This window comes from Chanos chanos, chromosome 1 (genome assembly GCF_902362185.1).
Source record: "Chanos chanos chromosome 1, fChaCha1.1, whole genome shotgun sequence".
NCBI classification, from domain to species: Eukaryota; Metazoa; Chordata; class Actinopteri; order Gonorynchiformes; family Chanidae; genus Chanos; species Chanos chanos.
The window spans coordinates 55,961,294-55,985,281 of record NC_044495.1 but is presented as its reverse complement, the minus strand read 5'-3'; the positions used below and the strand labels follow the sequence as shown (position 1 = coordinate 55,985,281).

At 43.0% G+C, this 23,988-nt stretch overlaps 2 protein-coding genes across 2 annotated transcripts in view; one reads left to right on the top strand and one right to left on the bottom strand.

Moving 5' to 3' along the window:
* The window catches only part of slc15a4 (solute carrier family 15 member 4), a 38,950-nt gene extending 21,117 nt beyond the window's left edge, over positions 1 to 17,833 (bottom strand). Inside the window, exons 1-7 of the mRNA XM_030780716.1 lie at positions 17,761 to 17,833; positions 16,739 to 17,365; positions 13,390 to 13,673; positions 11,640 to 11,784; positions 10,273 to 10,362; positions 5,754 to 5,934; positions 891 to 1,049 (exon numbers count right to left, since the gene is read on the bottom strand). Coding sequence (XP_030636576.1) covers positions 891 to 1,049; positions 5,754 to 5,934; positions 10,273 to 10,362; positions 11,640 to 11,784; positions 13,390 to 13,673; positions 16,739 to 17,311 — 1,432 coding nt within the window. The 5' untranslated portion in view covers positions 17,312 to 17,365; positions 17,761 to 17,833. The remainder of the gene's footprint in view (positions 1 to 890; positions 1,050 to 5,753; positions 5,935 to 10,272; positions 10,363 to 11,639; positions 11,785 to 13,389; positions 13,674 to 16,738; positions 17,366 to 17,760) is intronic.
* A 1,561-nt stretch (positions 17,834 to 19,394) lies between these two features.
* Positions 19,395 to 23,988, top strand: part of glt1d1 (glycosyltransferase 1 domain containing 1) — a 25,847-nt gene continuing 21,253 nt past the window's right edge. The window contains exons 1-5 of the mRNA XM_030785887.1: positions 19,395 to 19,567; positions 19,889 to 20,037; positions 20,491 to 20,596; positions 22,264 to 22,315; positions 23,569 to 23,605. Coding sequence (XP_030641747.1) covers positions 19,500 to 19,567; positions 19,889 to 20,037; positions 20,491 to 20,596; positions 22,264 to 22,315; positions 23,569 to 23,605 — 412 coding nt within the window. The 5' untranslated portion in view covers positions 19,395 to 19,499. The remainder of the gene's footprint in view (positions 19,568 to 19,888; positions 20,038 to 20,490; positions 20,597 to 22,263; positions 22,316 to 23,568; positions 23,606 to 23,988) is intronic.

Sequence of the window (23,988 nt, the reverse complement as noted above, 5' to 3'; positions counted from 1 at the left end):
GTAAGAGGTAACAGAATAACAGAATTGGTAGAGGTAAGAGGTAACAGGATAACAGAATTGGTAGAGGTAACAGAATAGCAGAAGTGGCAGAGGTAACAGTAAGAGCAGACCGAGCTGTACTTCTATTATTCCTGTTATGAGCAGTACGCAGTGACTGCAGTGATAACGAAGGTTAGATTATATGAGGAGAGAACATTTCTCTCTGTCCGTCAGGTGTGTGCTTTCACAGAGCCTCTGCTTTAGGTAAAAAGCACAGGACGTTTCTTGGCGGCGATTTTCTTTGGCTGTGTTAGTGTAGTGTGCAATAACGTATCCCCACCCCCCACCCCCCAAAAAATAATATCGATCGGCTCTGATTGATACCCACTGCGGATTCCTTACCAAGCAATTTCAACAATGGCTCGGACAAGGCTCGCAACACAAAAGCAAGGCCCCGTGGAGGGGTTGTTTTTTGCCGATTTTTAAAAGGAGGCGCATTGATTGGTCGTCATTAAGTCAGACGAACGATCCGACGGAAACTTCTGGCCGGAGCTCGGCCGCAAAGGACCGAAGAGGCGGAATACGCACGTCGCGCGCTCACATTTACCGCCATTCATCTATTCGCCACGACGGGTTTTTTTTTTCCCCGTACACTCAGAACGTCACTCAGGGCAAAGCAAGGACACTCGTTTGTTTGGCTCCTTTTTAAAAGAAGAAACTGTCAAAAAAAAAAAAAAAAAAAGAAAAAAACCCTCTAAATTCGGCCACCGAACGTTTCAAACTAAACTGTACAAGGTCGCGCGTAACTCGCAGTTTAATCTCTTTGTGGGTCTTTTGTTCGGGGTGGCTTTCGACGTCAGAGTTCACGCTGTCGACACAACAGATCTTTTCTGTCTGCGCGTGGCACCTACCTGCGATGCTGGCGAAGATTTCGCTGATGCCAATCAGAACGTACTGGGGGATCTGCCACCAGATGGGCAGGTCGGCGGCGTAGTACGTCACCCGCCCAAACACCTGATCGACCGTGCCACGCGTTCGCACGATGTCCAGCCGCTTCGTCTCCAAAATCCCTGCGGAGAATTGGGGGGGGGGGGGGGGGGGGACACGCGCGCACACACACACACACACACACACACACACACACACACACACACACACACATACACACATACACACACACACAAACAATCTTTTCAGTGCCTGTTCAAATATCACAATATGGCTTCAGCGTACTGACTGGGTGAATTTCTAAGAATTTCGCAACATAGATTAACACACACACACACACACACACACACACACACACACACACACTGGACTCACAGTCCAGCAGAGAACAAAGTGGTTCTCTTCTGCATGGGTTTATAACTGCTGTATATTAAATCTGATATGGTCACATAAAAGCAGATGACACAAATCCAGAATATGGTCACAAATGTAAATTAGTTTTATATTTGCCTCATGTTCTGGCACTTTGAGAAAAATTTTTAAAAATTCTTTATATACTACACTTATATACTATGTTTCATAAAGGGTTCATGTAGGCTGAGATATTTTGGTGCCTTTATGCCTTTAAACACTGCCTGTTACAACAATTCTGTATTAACAATGGGGTGGAGGTTAAAGAGACACACACACACGCACACACACACACACACCAAATAAAGCACTGTAACTCACAGAGTCTTTCTGGTTAGAAGCTTAGCATAACATAGCTGGTTAGTATTGTTACTTTTAAACCGAGCCAATTCTACAGAGGCAGATCAAAGCCATGACTGTCTGATCCCTGGATCACGCCTGACAGACACAGATGGAAGACAAAAAGTTCAAACTAAAACCACTCCAAAAGAGCGGGAACAAAACAGATTCGAATAACCAGCACACGAATAACGATGGAAAAAAAAAAAAAAAACAAGTTTCCTTCTCATCTATTCATTACTTTCCGAAAATAAATCCAACACCAGAGGATTTTGCTGAGGGCATTCACCTCTGTGTAGCTGACTCTGTTGTCACGGGAACAAGGGGACCCGTTTGGCGGAATGTTGCCCACCCAGCGAGGGATGAATAACAGGTGTGTGCAGGTGTGTGAGCATCAACCGTGCCCAGAGGCAACCCCCGGTTGCCAAGGGCCATGTCACAGCTAGGTACCCATCTGGTTTCGACGCTGCTCAACAAACGCCGCGGAAAGCTCTCGCGATCATTACGTTTAAATTCAGCTAGCGGGCAGCGACGGATTAGAGCCACTGAAACGGGGCGAGAGGTCACGGCATCTTCCGGCTGTGAAAAAAAGTTCGAAGCACAGAACTGAGAGAGAACAAGCGTGAGCGCAAACCTGCGTACCTTAAGCCTGTGTCCTCTAGGGGGGAGGGGGGTGGGGGTGTTTGCTGAGAGGATGATCTCAGGTGATTACGTTGGTACGTAATGTGTCTCTCCGATGGTGAGTTAGTAGACCTAGTCTTTTGAGGCATGGTAAACAACGTAAAGAGGCCATTATGGCTGAATCACATACTCCGGGTCTATACACGATGGGATATTTGATGCGCTTTTGATGTGTTTCTGTTTTGGTCTCTACTTTTATATTTTGCCAAGTTTATTTTGTTGGCAATTTATGAAAGACAGGTTGCATACGCTTTATTTTTGTTGTTTATTCTAATGTCTCTCAGATGAGTGAGCAGTGTGTGATTGTGCTCTCGCTTCCAACACAAATACACACACAAACCCACATCCACGAGCGCGCGCACACACACACACACACACACACCATCCATGTGTGACCAAACCTTGGGGAAAGCAGAAACAGCATTTCCCTAAACCCTTTCTCTCCACTGCTCTGACTTCAAATTGCTTTTGACAAAAAAAAAAAAAATGTTCAACTTTCTTTCGACTGAAGGCTTCTGAAAATATTTCATGTCGTTTTAGCTTTCTCCACAAAGTGAAAAGACCCAAAGACCTTTTTAAAGATTCCCATTAAAACAAAAAGAAAGTCAATTCATTTTCTAATGACTGTTAAGTATTATGCGATAGCCACAGCCTTAACTCCTGCTTGTAAAATGGAGAAAAGTCCTTGAGAGATTTCTGTTTCTTTTATTGGCATGGAATTAATAAGTGTGTGATCACACGGAAAAAGAGAGACTGAAGCGGTCCAACGGCGTGTGTGTGTGAGTGTGTGTGTGTGTGTGTCTGTGAGATAATTTAAAGGTTTTGGTCATAAGTGAGGAAAATGGAGAGGGTGATTTCCCCAGAAATCTCATTTCCGTAATGAGCATCATTATAAAACCACATTACGTCCCACACACACACAACAGACATCTATACATACATTACATACACATAACACACAAAAACTAAAGCAATTTACTGCCACTGTACACACACACACACACACACACACGCAACAGACATCTATACATACATTACATACACATAACACACAAAAACTAAAGCAATTTACTGCCACTGTACACACACACACACACACACACACACCAGACATCTATACATACATTACATACACATAACTCACACACAAAAACCAAAGCAATTTACTGCCACTGTACACACACACACACACACACACACACACAAAAATAGTGTCAACACAAGCTAGAAGTCTACTATGAGCAAGAAAAAAAAAAGAGAGATAGAGATAGAAAGAAAGAGAGTCTGTTTTGTGCACATACACAAAAACACACTCTCTTTCATTCTTTCTCTCTCTCTCTCTCTGTGTGTTTAAGTGTGTGTGTGTGTGTGTGTGTGTGTGTGTGTACACCCTGTGTAAGCGACAGCAGTTGGGAGGGAGGCTACAGAGTGCTAGAGTCTCTAGAGAGAAAAGGGGGGATCAGTCCCAAAGGTCCTCATTAGTAAGTGATCTCTAACACAAACACACACACTGATACACACACACACACACATGCTTGTGTACACTACAACTCCCCCCTCTCTCTCTCACAATCTAAACAGGGTTAAAATGAGAATGCAGAAATTAATATTGAAACAAGCGTATTAGTTTACACTGCAGATTAAACACATATGCACATACACACACACACACACACACACACACACACACACACACGCATGCACGCACGCATGTACATGCCAGTTACATGTAGATCTCCAGCCATTTTAATGTAATTACTTTTCACTGGCTCAAAAACAACTCACAGTTTAAGTATGAAGAATTATCTTTTAAAAAAAATATATATATTTTTTTTAAGATTACTCCGTAGAGATGAGGATGAGATGAGGATGAATTCAGTTTGATTGCAGTCAAGACCGTGAAAAAAAATTCCTCTTAAGAAAAGAAAAAACCCCCCCAAAAAACGTCACTTTCTGGTTCAGCGTCCAAAAATGTCAAGCTGTTTGTAACTTTTGAAAGTGTTTTGAGAGAATACGACTTGTCAAAAAACTCCACTTGCTAAAAAAAAATATGCTTTAGCTTGAAAAACATTAATGCACTTTGTGTGTGCGCGTGCGCGCGCGTGTGTCTGTGTGTGTGTGCGTGCGCGTGTGTCTGTGTGTGTGTGTGTGTGTGTGTTCTGACAGCATGACTGAGTTTGGTATCTCTTCCCTCATAGCTAATTCATCGGTGCACTGTGTTGGAATTGGACTAGGTTATAGCCTCCTCTCGGTTCAGTCGGGTGGAACTGTGCAATGCTTCCTGCTCGTCACCCTTCCTCTACACTGTTCAACAGAGACAGATGGAAACAGATTGCATCATGGGATTTTTTTTTTGTGTGTGTGTGTGTGTGTGTTTTTCTATCTCTCTGTGTGAGTCCTGCCTCAACAGCGGGCGACTCTCAGACTGAAAAAAAGTGCATATCCCATTCTGACAGAGAGCCTGCTGGGAAATGAAGTTCAAACTACCAACAGGGGCAGTTCCAGCAAAAAGATTAAAAAATTGGAAGTTTTCCCCTTTCTTTCTGTGCGAGGTTAAGTCCAAAAGTTTATCGTCAAATCCTAATTCCTTTTTTTTTTTTACCTCTCTTTTGATACTTTCTGAAGTCGCTCTTCAAAGCAACCTTGTCAAACTACGATCAAGCTGAAAAGGAATGAGTGACGAATAAAAAGTTTAAAAAAAAAAAAAGAAAAAGAAAAAGAAAAACACAAAGCGCTGACTGCGTATTTTGTGCCGATCATATGCGGCGTGAACATTGTCATTTGCACAGCGGGAACATTGATCGAGCTCCCGCGATCCCCCGGAGTGCTGTGTCAAGGTTAGGCCGCCGAACGTAAAATAAAGACACACGCGTCTCTGTGTCTCTCCTTTACCTTGTCGGGTTTTTTTTTTTTTGAGCTCATCTCTCTGTCTCCGTGCGTAATGTCTTTTAGCGTAGCGCTTGTGTACTGCTTTGTATGAGGTGTAACACTGGCTCCACCAGCCCATTTATGTTAAAGTCGCTGACATGTTTGGCTTTACAAGGACTGCAAGACACCATCTTTTGCTGTCTCCTTACCATATAGAACACTTTAGATTTTCAGCTTGACTGTTGTTTGTTTGACTCACAGACAGTGAGAGAGAGAGAGTGAGAGGGAGGATTGAGGAAAGAGAAAGGCACTGGACAGGAACGTGTGTTCAGTGTGTGTGTGTGTGTATATGTGCGTGCGTGCGTGTGCATGTGTGTTGAACAAAGTATGTGGACATTTTGGCTTGTGTGTGTGTGTGTGTGTGTGTGTGTGTGTGTGTATGTGCGTGCACCTGTGTGTGTGTGTGTGTGTGTGTGTGAGTGTGTGTGTGTGTGTGTGTGTGAGTGTGTGTGTGTGTGTTTGCTCACCAGCGGCGACCGCTGAACACATGACGAAGAACATGCCCACTGCGATTCTCTTGAGGGAGGAGGGCAGAAGACCCTTGCGTTTAAGAATGGGGTCCACCACTTTATCCTTTAGCGGAATGAGCATGAGGATCAAAACCGCATCAAACATGGTCAGCCAGGCCGCCGGGAACCTGAACGTGATCTGGGGAGCACAGGGAAAATTCCAGAAACTGAGCGAAATGTCATGTAACACAGTCCGCTAAAGCATGTTGAGCCACCATGAAGGTGGCCACTTCACATTTCAATAAGGTTTTTTGTGTGTGTGCGTGTGTGTGTGTGTGTATGTGTGTGTGTGTGTGTATGTGTGTGTGTGTGTGTGTGTGTGTGTGTGTGTGTGTTCTAGCTGGCCTCTGCACTGTGTTAGCACCCTCATGTGGTCAAAGTGAGTCATAAAACTACTGCCCGGACTGAAGCGGCAGCGGGTTTCCAACTGGCCATAAAGACATTAAATACTTGTTCTGTACTTGAGCCATCTAATGGCAATTTAAATGCCACACACAGAGTACCTGTCTGTCTGTGATTTACTGCTGTGTATCATCCCTACTGGCTACATAATGGTCATAAAATGCCCAATGTGCTTGTAATAATGGAGAGAATATTGGAAATTTAGTGCCACTATCCAAAGGAAAACATCCATAATGTTAAATATGTGAACAAATTTCAGCATATTTTAAACCCGGTGTGTGAATAGACTCTATCTGCATTACTTATTACCCACTGTCAACCTAAATGAATTACAGAGGAGACGCGGCAAAAAACCAACCACCGCAGTTTACAGCTTTTAGGCAAGTTGGTAAATACACAGACCCACACACAAACGCACACAGTCAGAGACGCACACACACAAGCACAAACATAAAAGAAAAGACAAAATACCTCCGGTGATGCTGCTAAGCCTCAGACATATTTGGTTTAATGATTATTAGCATCAAACCAGAGGCCAAATTCATTTGTTCTGTTTCAAATACAGACGATGACGTTTTAGCCTCGGTCTCCCTAAAACCACCGCCGCTTTTAACACAGCTAATTCCTCAGTTTATTCCCTCATTACGTTAACACAACTCTGAGTAAGAGCCAGTAATTAACACAGGTCCCTTTGAGTCCTAAGAGTAAATGAGTCGTTCTCATCTTTCTCTCTCTCTCTCATCCAGACACACTCTCTCTTTCTCCCTCTCTCTCTCTCTCCCTCCCTCTCTCTCTCACCCAGACACTCTCTCTCTTTCTCCCTCTGTCTCTCTCTCTCTCTCTCTCTCTCCCTCTCTCTCTCACCCAGACACTCTCTCTCTTTCTCTTTCACTTTCTCCCTTTCTCCCTCTCTCTCTCTCTTTCACCCAGACACACTCTCTCTCTCTCTCTCTCTTTCACCCAGACACTCTCTCTCTCTCTCTCTCTCTCTCACCCAGACACACTCTCTCTCCCTCTCTCTCTCTCTCTCTCACCCAGACACACTCACTCTTTCTCCCTCTCTCTCTCTCCCTCTCTCTCCCTCTCTCTCTCTCTCTCTCGTACATACTCCGTCAGATAAAGTTTACGTCACCTCACATTTCTTGCTCGTTCACTCCACTCTCTCTCTCTCTCTCTCTGTCACTCCACTCTCTCTCTCTCTCTCTCTCTCTCAGTAATGTGAGAAGAGTAGAGCCTAATTAAGTCTGCACATCATGCTCTTGTTCTGACTGCTCTGAGAGGTAGTGAAGTTCCCTTAAGCCCAGCAGTCTACAGCAGGGACACTTCTACTGCTGGACATATTCATCAAGCCCGGTTTACAGCGAGCGTGCCATCCAAAACCGCACTTTGTAAGCTTTAGACGCTGCCTAACAGACAGACAGACAGAGAGACAGACAGACACACAAACAGGCACGCCTGTGCAAACACACAAGCACAGACATATAAGCACAAACCTATACATAAATACACACACATACATACACACAAACACGCGCACACACACACACACACACACACACACACACACACAGAACCATTATACATGTGGAAATCTGGTGGATTTGAAGAGCCTGACTGTTCAGATTTCAAGGACACCAAACTAGCCGTGAATTCAACACCCCGGCCATGAACGAGAAAACATCGATTGATTAACTCTACAAAGCGACGAAAGCTTAGTTGATTAAACACCTGAGTAAGAACAAGTGCTATTGAAGACTTCATGCAGCGCCTTGGTTGGACGCTCACGATATCGATTAGAGTGGTCCGGTTCAATCGCAATTGTGATCACGCAGAGAAAGGTGAAAAGAATGAAGAAACTGCTCTAAGGGAGAGGTGTTTGTTTTCCGTTAACACAACGAAAAGATTCTCCACAGGATACGACTGTTTTACCTTACCGAGGAGAAAAAAAAACAGACAGAATTAACCAAATGTTTGGAACGACGTATAGAAAACGTCTGACGAAAGTCCTCTGACAAACCAGACGTGACACTAAATGGGTGACTGATCACAAGACAGCAGAAATTCTTTCTGATATCCTCTGCTCAGCCCGTATTGATTTCAATTAGCGCTAATGACAAAGCAGAGATCCATGAAGAGGGGACAATTCCGGAGGACTCTGGACTTTTCCAGAGTAACACGGGAGGGGAAGACCAGACCGTGTCGGAGAGTTTCTGAAGAAGTTTCGACGTGTCTCGTTCTTTTCTTTAGCATATGGCTGGGGCTACCCTGACCTCAGACAGCATGAGTGATGCACAACCCCCCCCCCCCCATGTGACCAATGTGTGGAGGTCTGTTTTGCTTTTTAGCTCTGATGCGTCAAGACTCTCTGAAGCAAAACACTGGGAGCTGAGACTGGAGCATTTGTGTTTTTAACTTTCAATTCGTTCAGAACGCAGGCAGCGAAAACATCACAACCATACTAGAGAAAATGGCTTTCGTTTCTTCTTTGAGGCCCCTTTCTTCTCTATCGTGGCCGACGAAAATGGAACGCATCGTCCTTCCTCTTTTTCTCTCCTTCACGAAACGGAAACGTAACCAAATCAGGTCAATTTGAAAATGAACAAGGTCAATATGAGTTGCTGCTACTTCTCTATTGTTGACAGACAGCTCAAAGGATTTCGGATGACTTAGGCCCTAAAACTTCTGTGTTTTATTACTAAGCGTCTTTTCTGCAGTCTTTATGATGTCTACGTGAATCAAAAACAATATTCATTCGGATTATTCAGGTGTTGTTGGAAGCTCATTTTGAATGTGGGGGTTGACGTTTGCAGCCGAGCAGATTAACGATGTCTTCGGCTGAGGAGAATTTTAACGGACGATCTGAGAACATTTCGTTTGAATGATGCGACACATACACATCTGTTATCGAATTTTGACTTTTTACGTTACACTGAGAACGAATGAAGAATGTCACACACCGTCAAGTAGGAACCTGTCTGACTCAGACTAATCAATACTAAAAAAATTAGTAAGCCTACGTTAATCGAAGCAGAGCAAGCTGCTACATGACCTGACTTGAACTGTTCTCTCTACACAAAAAACGCGACGCAACGCGACACAGCACAACACAGGATACGCTGGTCTTTTTTTAGCATTTTTTTTTCTCTGAGTTTCTGTTCTCTACAGGTGCTTTGTACTTCCTCTCTCCCAGAGTCGCGGGACGTTCGCGTGTCACGGTGATGACTGACGTTTTTTTACCTGCTGGACCGCAGCATCCGTACGGCGGCGGTTACAGATGGTCATGTCCATCTCACCTGACAGACTGTCACCGCATCAGACACGATGTTCCCAGGCAAGACACACACAAATTAGTGGAGAAACCCACACTGGAGCTCTTCATTGTTTAGCTAAATCAGGATTAAACTGGGTATCTTGCAACGGTTCTCAGTGAGCTAATGCTGATTTATTATGACAGCTACCTATTTAGTTATAACGTCAGCTGTTTAATTCTAACGTCAGATTCAATTAATGCTCAGAGAAAAAAAAAAAAAAAAAAACACGCTACGATTGGTACAAAACAAACACGATAACCCCATTTTTGATCCATAATCTTTCCATGTTACTCTCTGCGCTCAAGCTAAAAACCTTGGTAAACATCCTTAATTCTTATTAAAACGGCAATAGCTGACACCGATTTGGCGTTGACTGTCAAATAATTAGCACCGCGTAGTTAATCACAATTGTCAAAAGGAAGACGGCGCGGCACAGATGGCGAAACCATCGCGTTATATTGATAACAGAACACCTGTGTTCAGTCACAGCTGTTCATGCGCTATTAATAGCACCGAATGTGGAACATCTCGGTTTGGCTCCAGGAGCCGTCAGGTAGACACGTGGAGGATATCGAACGAAAAAAAAAAAAAGGGGGCCAAAATTCCAGTCCAACGGAATTTGCACAGGTGTGCCCTGTCGGTTTATACATACTGCCCCAATTTTAGCTGATCTGGGGTCAGTCCTAACTGTTTATTCAGTTTGGTGAAGGCACGACTAAAGCTGGAGGAGTCAGAACAAAAGGTCAGTTAGGAGGCTCTCTTACGTCGTTGGGGTTGGGGGAGGTGCTGTTGCTGCTGATGTTGGGGCCAGGGATCCTCAGATGGAGGCTCTGCAGGTAATACGTGGTCTGCATCTAAAAAAAAAAAAAAAACACACACCAGAGAGAGAGAGAGAGAGACGTTTCTACACACAGTTTTAACTGAGGTCATGTTCAATACGAAAGCTGATGGGAGATCAGTACGGTCGACGGCCAGACACAGCCATCCATCCAAAAAACAATCAGCACAAATACCCGTTACAGAGTCCCCATAACTGTAAGAGACTACTGCTTTACCACAGTGTTGACACAGTGTTACCACAATTCTGTAGCAGGGGGCCCAAAGATCTGCACATTTTAGACCTCTATCCGCTCTGACACATCTGACTGCGCTCATCAGCTGAATGATTATGAAGCCTTTAACTGGCTGAATCCGGTGTCTCGGAGCAGGGAGGTACCTAAAATCTTGCAGGACCAAGAACCTGTGCCTTACCGCAGCTGACCTGAGATCAGCTAACCTAACCAAGGACACGAAGACACAGCTGCACAGGGAAAAGAGATGAAAAGTGCACGGGGCAGAGGAAATGAAGAAGACGCGTAATGGCGAGGGGGAAACCTCGTAAGGAATGATATTTCACTCTTAATTGGAAGAACGGAGGCATTATTTCACTGACACCATAACCCATTTATTTGATTCCTGTCTCCTCTAGTTCAGCCAGGTTTCTCTCTACGTTCCACGCTGAGCGCTCCTACTCGCAGAAGTCACTGCCCCCCCCCGCGCGTAAATCAACCGCAGCTTACGACCAAAGCAATATGAAAAAAGACCTTTATTTCATAATTCTATTCCAGGGAAACTTTTTTCTTTCCTTCCCCTTTTCAAGGTTTAATACGAGAATTTCTCATAGGGGATTAAAAAAAAAAAGGTCAACGTATTTGCATGTCACGCGATAGACGTTCTTGACAGTGACAGGGAAATGACAAGGGGACGTTAGACGCGACTGACGTCTCGCAGAATCCGACAATGACATGAGTGACAGGAAATAAACTATGTTTCTATTCACACAGTCAAACCAAAAGCCGAGACAGACAGAAAAGACTCCATGTAAAAGTTCTTTTTTTTTGTCTCCCCCCCCTCCCCAGCCCCTCACGAACTACTTTGAACTCTCTCGTCTATTGTGGCGCGGCTACAAATCAGGCTCTAGCGAACTGACTTCATTGAAATGACCTGCACGCACTCTGTTCCGTTCCTCTCTCACGATATAAAGTTCCACTGAGTGCAGAACAGTGGAACACAGGGGCTGAAAAAAAAAAAAAAATAATAAAACCCCCCAAAAAAACAGCCAGATGGATCTGAAGAGGCCGTTGGGGTTTACCTGAAAGTAGACTGTCCAATAAGGAATGAGCGCCAGAAAAACTGGAAGTATTTTCACCAGGGCTTTCACCTCCTCCACCTTCTCCTCCGGGAACCTCCCTCCATACGTCTCTTTAGCCCCATCCAGCAGGCTGGGCTTCGGCCTACTGAAGCAAAACAACAACAACAACAACAACATCAACATCAACATCAACGACGACAAAAATAGTGTGAACCATTTCTATGGAAAATCACATTTGACATCTAGGTCTTTGGTCAGTATTTTAGTTCTCTACCAGGGGGTATTCAGTAAAGCTGTGACTGAAGTAGGAGCCGAATCGTCGACAAATAATAAATGCTAAGATGAGATCTGATCACACCGATATGACTTACACCGCTTCTCACTTCCAAACGCTTTTATTTTTTCAGTCGTGGAAAAACAATCTTGTCTTGCCTCACCCGCCAGTTTTTATTGTGGCTTCATTGTAGCCGTATTCGTAGAAATGCAAAAACACAAGGTCAGGTCAATTGCAACGTTTTCCTTTTCTTTCTTTCTTTCTTTCTTTCTTTCCGTCGGCTGATTAGCGTGAGAATGTAAGAAGTCCGACGGCGAGACAGGGAGCCGTCCAGCGACTATCCAGAGTCAAAGAGCTCGAGTCTTGTCAGGTATGAGTCAATTATATCCTTTGTGTGACTCTTCAAAACTCATTTCTTCTTTAGCAAGGACAGAAACATCATTCCAAAGTCTTGTAAACCCTTATCTCAGGAGAGACAGATGAAGGGTGGGGGTGGGGATGGGGGGGGCGTAGGGGGTGGAATCCTCTTAATAAGGAATTCTTGAAAGGTTTTCAGGATTTAACCAACTTTAAAAAAAATCCTTCAGTGTCAAGGGGTTTTTTTTTCAGAATGGATTGTTCTACTTTAATTCAAAGTCAAAGAACTGCACCTGAGAGAAACTTTCTCTCCGACGAACTGAACATGATGAATATCGTGACCTCATCTAACCACGACCGGCGGAGAGAGGGAAAAGAGGAGGGAAGGGCGATGAAAAAGAAATTTAATACGGAAGTCTAATGTTTGCAGCTGGAGTTGAGTCACCGAATATCCGTGGACAAAAAAAAAAAAAAGCTTTCTCTCATATGCATACGAAAACCCGTGTTTAATTTCATGTGTCCTGACTAAGCTGAAGGCTAACACATCAAACATTACAACCACTGCTCGGGATATAAAAGGCTTTAGTGGATCTCTCTGCTGCTGACTGCACTACCCTGCCATACCAAGCAGCTCTCGCAACAAACAAAATGGGGGGGGGGGGGGGGGGGGGGTGGCCTCTTTAGATGTGCCATTCCGTCTAATGTGCTTTCAAACTTGTTGAAGAAAATACATGATGAATCGCACTCAACCACGCATTACATTTTCGGCCGTAAGAAGATTGAAAAGATGCACGCTGAGTGGGTGTCTCGCATTAACAGGCAGGCAGCGCACGGTACTTTGCTGTAAGAGTGTCTTGGACACTGACCGGAAGCTCTGTGGCTCTGTAACTCGTTCCTTTAATAGAAAGAGCACCTTTGGATAACTCTCCCTTACCATATTATTGATCCACAAAACGTGTCCAGAGGTTCTTTGACCGCTCATTTTTAATTGGGTTCTCGCTCCAAGTCTTTGCGTTTGTATGGGGAGATGACATTTGAAAGTGTAAAAATGACATGAATAAACCTGGTCTGGGGGTTGAAATGAAGCCGAACGAGTTTACGGTTGCCACGTACGGTTACCTGCGTTGAGCGGGTTCTTTGCAGCAGCAGGCGTAGCCCAGGATCTTAAACATCTCCGTGAAGGCGCTGCCGTCAGCGGGCTTGGTGATGAAGAACATACGGCCCAGGAGGAACACGCACAGGGACACGCCCAGGCAAACGGCCGGGATGATGTAGCCCACCCAGAAACTGTAGTTCTGCTGGATGTAGGCTATGCCTCCCAGCGACAAGATGGCTCCCAGGTTAATGCACCAGTAGAACCAGTTGAAGAAACGGCGAGTCGCCTCCGGACCGCGGTCTTTTACCTGAAAACGTATGAGCATTCACCGTGACAACCGTCAACACAAACAAAACTGTTTGATGTTCATCATTACAATAACTGTTCAAATGTGAGGGCAATCACTCTTGGTTGTGCTTGATAAATAAGGATAGAGCTTACATAACAGCAAACACAGACATAAACAATATAACACTTCAATAACACAGGATGAAGCCACTTCATGTATTACGGTTAACGAGCACGGCAGTAACAGAAAGTAGAATTAACCCAAAAGTTCAGTTGTCCTCACACTTAAGAACTCAAGTCATAAGTGGGAGTTCAGCGGTCCTGTAAAAATGGACAAAGTCCCAAAACAGCCTAAAAACACGTGCACTTTTTATCTGTGCCGTAATGTTTAGAGGTCAGAGTATATATTTAAGGTATCTCACCACTGCACAGATATACCTCTACACTACAGACGGGTCAATGGTGCTGTCTAATCCCTAACTAAGCCAGGGGGTGTCCAATTTACAAAATGCAATAACAGTTGCCTTTCCAATAAAGTAATAATTCACCCAATCAAATTGCACAGCAAGACTTGAGTTTCTAAGAACTGTACTCAAAGGCCTTCATTCTCTCTCCGACTCCGTTTCCACGGAGCAAGGAACATTCTAGAACATTCGTAATTTGTACATCAGGAGAGCGTGCGGGCAACATGCACAAAAGACCGTGACTGACAGTATCACATGGCGATCATATGACGTGAGTGAAACACGTGTTAATCAAAGTCATTCCCTCACAGACGTTGGCATGATGAGTCGCAGCCCTGAAGAAAAACAAGTCTTTTTCTATGAACCATGTTCATTTCTAAACAAAAAAGTAGTTTGGGGGGGGGGGGGGGGGGACAATAATGAGTACAGGTGTCACTTTTACTTCCTTTCTTGAGAACTATCTGTTTTCTCACAGCGCATAAATGTGAAGTTAGGGGGAAGGAAAATTGCGCGGGCCTGAGAGTATAGCCGCACCTTCTTATGACCTTTTAAATAAACAATGAACGAGCACATCACCACTTTACGAAACAAACACCATTATCCAAACAAGCTCGATAGCGCCATGTATTTTTATAGCTTTTGCCATTATCATAATCCGGTTATAGACCACTGGAATTTAAAAAGCCTCAAGCCCCCTATTATGCAGAGGCTGTAATAAGATGTTACTAATACAAAAAGAACACAGACCGCGCGGTCGCATTATAAACTGAGCAGAAAATTGAGGACGTCAATGGCCCATCCACACAAGTCAGTCAGAGTCTTGTGTTCACTGGATACGAATGGAGCCCAACCTCCACTCACTACAAGACCCTGAAAAAGGAAGTGTCTTGTTTTATTTGTTTATTTATTTTCTTTTAAATAAGGGGACTTGGGTAATCCAATAGTCCAGCATTTCCTGATTTTTCACATTCTTGGCATTCTGTCGATCGTATTTCCAAACTGGGACGTCCGTAGCAACGACGTCTTCGTATTCAGCGCTCTCATTTGTTTCCGCAATGCGATCCTTGGTACACTGGCCTAGTTTTGAAAATCATAAAACTTTACATAAACAAACTCCGGCCTAGATCCGTATTGGATGTTTCTTATCTCAGACACAATGTCATCAGCACTTCCCCTCAAATAAAAAAAAAAAAGTTCTCATTAGAGTACGAACTTCCTTTCGAGAGGCACATTTAGAAAAGTTCTTCTATCTTAAGCTGAACTTTAGACAGCATGACTGATACCGCCTGTGAATGGGACATTCAGGGTTTATAAGTGACAAAGTCTGTCACACATACACACACACACACACACACACAAAGAAAAGGCCACCATTGTGATCTTGTGGCATTTGAGTCATTTTGCCATAAACAACAAAGAAATCTGTGTCAACACAGCTCAGAAATCAGTGGCATTTGTGTGTCACCACAGGAGTGAAATGAAAAAGCCCTAAAGGCAAAGTCTCACTGCGAGTGGATTTTAGCACAATACCTGCACCTCATCTGACATCTGATTTAGCGACTATAATACTCTGTTCTCTAAGCACACTGAAGTTTCCATATTAGTTGTAGAGCATGAAGATCGATGAAAGCCCTGGACTACCCTAAGTGTTATATTTGAATATACCATAAAAATCTTACCAGGCATGAGGACTGTAGACATCACTTGATATCAGTTGAGAACTAGTAAGAATGCAAGTTGGAAAGATTTGCGTTTGTGTTATTTACTTAATGTGTGCTGCAAAGGTTGTTTCATGAAAGTTGTCTACAAACATATACTGAACCAGCCTTTTTTTTTTTTCATTTTGTACCCACACATTCAAATTGCATGTGTGTTTACTTCGCTCCTGGAAAAAAATGATACAGAATTTTACAGAAGGCAATTCAACTTCCTAAAAAGTCCTACAGCAGTTCCCGTTCTAGGATTTCATGCTTCTGTATCAGTGGGTTTTCCTTGTGAAACTGAACCGAAAGGGATGAATTCATCCATGCGTCAACTCCAACCCAACCGATCGGCTTGATCACAGATCTCACTTCCCTTCTGGATTTCCCACAGCCCTCTGAATGACGAAGTCAATATTTATACCTATGTTGTATGGTCATGTCAATGTACATACTTAAGGGGGGGTTATCCACCTTGAGAGAGAAACTGCGAATTGGATCAGTGGTTCAAGCACCCAAAACAAAGTCCAGACAACTTGACCCATTTCTTATAAACGGCTTGGCACGGGCTATCCGAAACGCACACACCTTCCCCTTACGACATGACCATTTCCGCCTAAAGGAGTAGCACTAACTTGGCCATGTTAGCATTGAAAATTAGGTTACAGTCAGTGTAGGGAATCCGAAAGTAACACATTCTGTAGCGGTAACAGCCGATCCGAAACTGATTTAAAAAAAAACCAAAAAACAAAACAAAACAACAACACTGAAGTAGACGAGGACCATTTATAAAATCTGTTTAGGATTTCATTCATGGGAAATTCTTAAACTTCATAACTGTTGAGCAGACTTGAGTTGATTACATGAAATTAAGTGACTGCCTCCAGATCAGTCTGGGAGACCATGTGCACAGTCATTACCTGATCTGCTCCGAATGGAGTGATGTTAGACTTCACTGTGCCAACACCTAATGCCACCAGCACCAGTCCACTGTACACTACAGTCCCACAGTAAGGTTTTCTAGTGGGGCAGGTCACATTGGCAGGAGTAGTTCCGTTCACTGGAGAGCATTCTGCAGGCTGAACTGGAAACGCCATCTCTTCCCCACACAGCAGATCCCTCGAGTTGTCATTTGCCACAACGGGGAAGAAGACCATCCCAATCAAGTAAAGGCATAAACTGCACGCTATGGTAGAGAATTTGCCCAGGCAAGCATCTGCTAACCACCCACCAAACGGGGATACAAGGTATGTAACTCCCATGAAGATTAATGGTGCTTGGCTAGCCAAGGTGCCCTCCCAATAGAAGGGGCTACTGTTGAGAAAAAGTACCAGGTTTGAGGTGATGCCATAGAAGGCCATACGTTCCAGAGATTCTGCTAAAAGTACGGCAGCGCATGCCAGTCTTCTTCCTTGAAAGACCGACTCTTGTTTGGGTGAAGCCACTGAAGTGCCTAGGAGAGGGGTACTCTCAGATACATCTCTGTTCGCCATCGTCAGCAATGGAATTTGTTTCTCTCAAAAAACTTCTTGTACCACGGAAGACCGCTGAAAAAGATCGAAACATAAATGAGTTATCAGGAAAAAAAAAAGAAACACAAAGCGACAGCAACGAATACAGTCTTCATCTCGACCGTTGTTTACGTCAACTAGCCAACATAGCTATGTTCCACAAGACAAAAGGAAGAATAATCATCAAGACTTAAGTTGGCTAACGCCATAACTTAGAGCTGCAACATACCATTAACAATGACAGATACTTTAAAATTAGGTTACGACAACAAGGTTAACATGGCAGCTAGCTGAGTTAACAACAACGCTTCGTGGCAGAGGAAGTGAAAAGTAGCTATTCGCCGATGTAATACAACAGTCTGGCAACTTTAGTTCGACGTAAACATTGCTAATAGTTCACCAAGGAACGTTAGCCTAGATTCACAACATACCTTCACTCAGTTGGTCCACTTTTAGCTCGATTACTCGCCATCGTATCTTTCATTTTGCTTAACCGGCATCTTACTGAGAAAAATAAAATGAGTTCTGTACTTCAAAGTAGTAAGCAACCGAAATAAACTAGAACGGGCTGTCACAATACTACCGCGTGACACCTAGCCCATTGACAAAAGTGTAATTGCGCACCGCCTTTGCGGAAAACGTAAATCTACATAAGCACTGGATGTAATTATCACAGAACGAACTAGCTGACAGTTTGTTTGGATTTTCTGTATGCTGGTTGGTCTCTGTTTACAAGCCATAAACAAGTTCTCTTTAATCATTGGCTAGAAGAGAAATATACATGTCGTCTATTGGCTGAAATTTAAGCCAATCAAATTTTCTTTTTGACTTCCCGGATATCACAGAGGCATCGACGTGAAGAAGCATAGGCGTATCTGACAGTCTGTGTGCAGAATGGTTTGGTTTAGTGTAACACGCCGTACATGCTACCGTTACGATTGCAGTTTTGTCATGAGTTAATTTAATTTTTAATCTAGGGAGTTTTATGCTTATTATTGTAAATTGTTGCACCAGTTCTAAAATTCTGGTGATCAGCTCAGACCTCCTTCGGTTTCTTTATTCAGTCTAGTAAACTAAAGTTGAAAACGGATTATTGGTCCCAACCATTTTTATTGCCTTCCAAACGCACCGCCCGTAGCTGCTGGCTGTGTAGTGACAGAGATTAATTTGGGATCTGCAGAAATGCCAAATAGTGTGAACTTTCAACTTCTTTCCTCATTCGGGGTCATAAAAAAATGTAAGAAATGGCTGAACGCGATTTCAAATTGTCAGCATTTACAGTGTTGGAGTTCCCCGGTAATTTGTTCTCGGTTATTTTCTTATAGCTGAGGGACACCTTTTCCTCAGACCAAGTAATGATCCACCATCTGAGCTAGATTATCCAAATCTCGGGTGATAACTATCAGTTTGTAAGAATTTGGAAATCCGCGGATGCCAATTCTACCGTTGCTTCTGTCGCTTTACATATTGTACAGGTTTACTTTTTTCCAATTCATATTTCCCTCTTATGTTCCAAAATGAAATGTATGTGCCTGAAGATCAAATTGCCCTTTGTACTAAGTATAGGCTAAATTTTAGATGTAGTATCCAAGCTTATGTTAAACTTAATGTTTCATGAGAAAGACAACAATACTATACTATGACACAGGTACTATAATGCGAATACTTTTTGACTAATTTACTTGTATTTTTGCTTGTACAAAAAGTCAGATCTGCGCATGGCGTTTCCAAGCGTACATTTCCAAGAGTTTAAAAACTTCAGAGCTGTTATAAATTCGGGTGTACATCCAATGTATTATTGTTATTTGCGAGGGGGCGCTGTTTTCCAGCGCTTTCGTAACTGTATTTACTGTAGTGGGAGCTGATCCACATTAAAACCCGAGGGAGTGTTTATAGTTCCCCGAACGTTCCTCTAATTTAACGCTGGTCAATTTGTTTTGAAGTTCAGACACCTGCAATTCCCACACATATTTTGGTCAGTGTTTCCAGGGGAACATAATTATTGGCGGACAAGCCTTGAAAACAAATATGCGTGTCAGAGACACACATGCTGTAATGACGTGACAGTATGAGATTAACGAGTAGTCTACAGGGCAATCAAGCAGCACACCACTAAACAGACAGTCTCTCACATCCCAGCGGCGTCTGGCTTTATTCTAGTTCCGTACAAATGCGGTTGCTGTTCCTAGCATGGCTAAGTCCCAAAACTGGAAACTGTACAACTGCCGAAAGGATAAGGTATTGTAATGCTTCCTTGACACACCAGGAAATACAGCCACATTGTACTGAAAATTTCCTATCAATCGAATCTCGAACGGATGTTAAAATAAAATGGCCACTTCAAAGTTCGTTTTAAGACGACAGATTTGACATCTGTCAGATGTTCCGCAAGCATGGAAATTTAAAGGGGTCGAGGAACACGCTACCACTACTCGTTCTCTTTCACATTAACACCACATATTTGTTACGTTGATCTTTTAACTGCGGTATCACAGTTATTAGCTGACCGGAATAGTCAGGGCTGATCAGGTTTGATACCGGCTTATCTTTATCTCACAGGGATCATATCGAGTCCGCTGGACATACTTGTGTACTCCGCGATACACGAGAGTTCAGTAGCCCATCAGATGTGGCAACACTGCTGACGAAAGAGTCATTTGAAGGAGCACTGGCTATTCATCTGTTCAAAGGAGGCAGGCTTCTGTTAGGTGAAACTCTTCGTTGCCAACTTTTGCTTAAGAGCACTTTCTCTCTCTCTCTCTCTCTCTCCCTCTCTCTCTCTATCTCTCTCTCACACACACACACACACTCTCTCTCTCTCTCTCTCTCTCTCTCTCTCTCTCTCTCTTTCACAGTCATACTCTCTCTCTCACTGGTTTTTGTCACTTACACACACCTCACCTGCTAACTGTGAACTGTGCACATACATGAAATCAAGTGAATAAATAAAGAAATATCATATCTGCTTTATCATATCCACTCAGATGCTATCTATGCGGATGACAGCTTTCCTCTTTAGCATTATAAGCACTCTGCTTTATGCCTCAAAGGGTCTTGTGTGAGTGGCAGATCTGAAAATGCAAGTACTGAGACAGTAAAAAAAAAAAAAAAACCCACTGAAATGGAGGATTTTCTCCTTTTGGTTGTGCTTTTTGCTCTAGATGTCAAAGTACCCTTCGGAGTGATTTTCGGAGGGACTGACATTAATGAGGATGTAAAAGACGAACACAAGCGATGTGTGATGACGCAGGTGCTGCGGAGAGCCAGGTAAACTTTCACCGCCGAGTTTCACCGGCGTAAACTCTTCTTCACACGCAGTGTGCACGATACCGTGATACTGATTCATTCTGGTGGGGGGAGGGGGGGGGGGGTGTTGGAGGCGACAGTAATGAATGAGTTCAACCGAAAAATTCTGAATTTCTGAAACCGAATCCTTCTCATTTCTTTCAATTAATGTATTCGTATGAATCAGACTGTTGAAAGTGTACTGAGAAATCAGACGGTTCTTGCTTGCCGTGCTTTTTAAGTGCCTGCATAGAACTGAGATTCTTCAACCCAAGGCATGCTCAATCAGAGACTTTCATCTTTACAGCAAACTATGTATAAACCGTGTTATTTATGCTTGCATTTAATAACACAAGCTCAACAAAATTTCGCTTTTTGGGCCCCGTCTGTTATTTCTAGAAACGTACGCGTAGCGTGAGGGGTGAACATTTTTAGTTAGGCGACTGTCCCTTAACTGATTTATCAAATAGTACATGTGCATGCGATTCTATGTTATTATGGACCTCAAATATCAAAAAAAGACCTTGTCATCTTGCTGTATCTCTCTAGTCCTCTTGCGTACGCACACACACACTCACACACACGTTCTCAAGATTATCAGTATCTGACTGCAAAGTCTCTCAACAAAGCTAATCTGTCTGTATATTGGGCAAGGTAGTAGTTTTGAATGATGCGAGTATTTCGACACTCATCTGGCTGTCTTAAAGGGATAACCGCCTCTAGGGAGCGAGAGAACAATCGTAGCCCCCTTGTCTTCAAACAACTCTATATGAGAGCATACCTCCTGCTGTGACTGCCTCAGCAGACCGTCCTTGATCATAAAACCCACTCCCCTCTGAATTACAAGAGAGAGGTTGAGAGAGGGAGAGAGAAGGAGAGGAAGAGAGAGAGAGAGAGAGAGAGAGAGAGATGGGAAAATAAGTGTAGCGTTGACTTTTTTTTTTTTTTTTTTTTTTTCTCGCTTGCCCTCCTTCTTTTGAAGTACATGTTACAGATAGATAACAAGGCAAGACATGGCACTTGATTGAGATTGCGTGTGCAGAAGTGCTTTTGTTTATTATCTAGTTATTAATTTACATAGGTACAATCTGTTGTTCTTTTTTTTCTTTTTTTTTTTTTCCCTAGTGAAAATTATGTGTAATCTTTGATTTTTGTGTGTGTGTGTGTGTCTGTGCCTTTTAACCGTGTCTACTTGTGAGAGCTTTTCTTTTCTTTTTTTTCTTTTCTTTTCTTTTCTTAGCTTGTCAACAGCCTTGCTACACCACTCAGGCCTAGTGAGAGAGAGAGAGTGAGCGAGAGTGAGCGAGCTGCCATACCATGGCCATTAGAGGCTTTTGACTTTCAATGCTGACATTTCTGAGACTGGAGATATGTGTGTGTGTGGGGGGGGGGGGGGGGGGGGGGGGAACAGATGTAAAAGTGCGAAAAAGTTTAAGAGAGGACAAAAACAAACAAACAAAAAAAACCAAGCTTGTACTCGTTCATTCAGACATGCCTCGGGTTTATCACGCTTTTAGAACAGTCCTCTTTACCTGTCAATATTTCTCAATGGTCTTAAATGATTTTTCTGTGGTATTTTTCAAAATATCAATAGTCTTTTTTTTTGGAAGTGTCAATATGATGTCTTTTTATTTATTTATTTATTGCAGGTTTGCTGTGGCGTTTACAGACAAGCTCAAAGAAGCGGCCGAAGCCTTTTTGGTAAGACTCAAAAAAACAAACAAACAAACAAAAAAAACGCGCCTAGCAACACAGAAATATTACACATGACTAATTCCTTGAGCTAGTCTCTAACATTTATCTACAATCCAATAAACCATAATTGTCGCAGTGATATATGCTTAACAAAATAACCAATGCAAGGAGAAGCATTGATTCCTGCACTGGCTCTCATGTATTTGAGTATATTGGAAGCTGCGGGGGATATGTTATAAATGTCTAGATAATGCTAACAATGTATGTATCAGCTCACACAAGCATTAAAGACATAATACTAATCTGCCCTTGCAGGAAGACGGGGGTTTTTATGTTGTTGGTTTTTTTCTGGCTCTTATGTAACATAACATACAGGGGAATTGCGGTGATTAAGATCAAAGTAACTAGCAGGTCTCCGAACGAATGAGAAAATAGAGTGATTTTGTTGGAAATGAATGGAGCATAGAGAAAGACACGCGCACATTTAGGTTTCCCTCTGACAGACGTCATAAATAAGGCAAAAGGGTTTAACCGCTGTAGAGATAATTCCCTGCCCATATGTACCGTAATAGCGAGGCATTTAACACCTTACTTCTAAATTTCTGCTTTCGTATTAAACACCCACAGCGTGATTCAAAATGAGGAAAATAGGAAAGCGCTTTATCACTGTCATTTAGAATGTGTGGCAGACAATCAAAACTCACAAATCTTCAGTCCCACACACACACACACGCACGCACACACACACACATATATATGTGGGGGTATCCCTTCTTCAACTCTGATAACATCAAGCCAATTTCCTCCTTATCTGCATGAAATTATCTGCACTATCTCGAACGCGTTTTTACATATTACTTTTTTTTTTCTTTTATTACGCTCCTGCTGCTTTACTATTCTGGCTATTGATTTGGTGAAATCATGTGCTGGGGATGAATGATTCTGCTCCCCCCCCCCCCCCCCCAAAAAAAAGAGATTATTATCACAGATTTCTTACATTGCTTTATTAACAGAGGAAATGGCTCGGCAGAATACTGAAAAGCACTGCACTTTTTAACATTGACGAAGTCGTAGCTTTAGCGTACCGATATCATCGAGATTGATGCGTTCGAACGGAAGACACGCCGATTTTTTTTTCTCCGCTGTGCCGTCCTTGTGAGAATTACTATGAAAGCAATTTTTTGCCCATTATTCAGACTGTTGTCAGATATTGATTAGCAATGCAACTCTCATTGTGCTCTTTGGTACCATTCTTCTAGGCATCTCAAAGCAGCAAGATCTATGTGCAGCCGCAAGGTAAGTTGTCCTAGATGGATGATAGTTGCAGTCTTTACAAGATTCGACTTGCTCGTGAGTTAATGTGGTCTAAATGTGTGTAGTAGATAGACAATTAATGATCCAGATGTCTGAGGAGTGTGAATGTAACGTTTCACGCTCTCGTCGTCGCTAATTATCACAATTGCAGAAACGCACTTAGCAGTTAACCTAGCAATTTACCATTGGACAAACAACTTTGTTTCAATCTGAGTTCAGCTGGTAGAGGGAAAAGGGTTTTTTTTTGTTCATTTGCTGTTGAGTGTTTTGGTTTGTTTTAGGTTTGTTGCAAATTCCCACTTGTATGTCCGAATAACATTTACTAACGTTTTTTTTTCCTTCGTGATATGCATTTGTCGAACGCC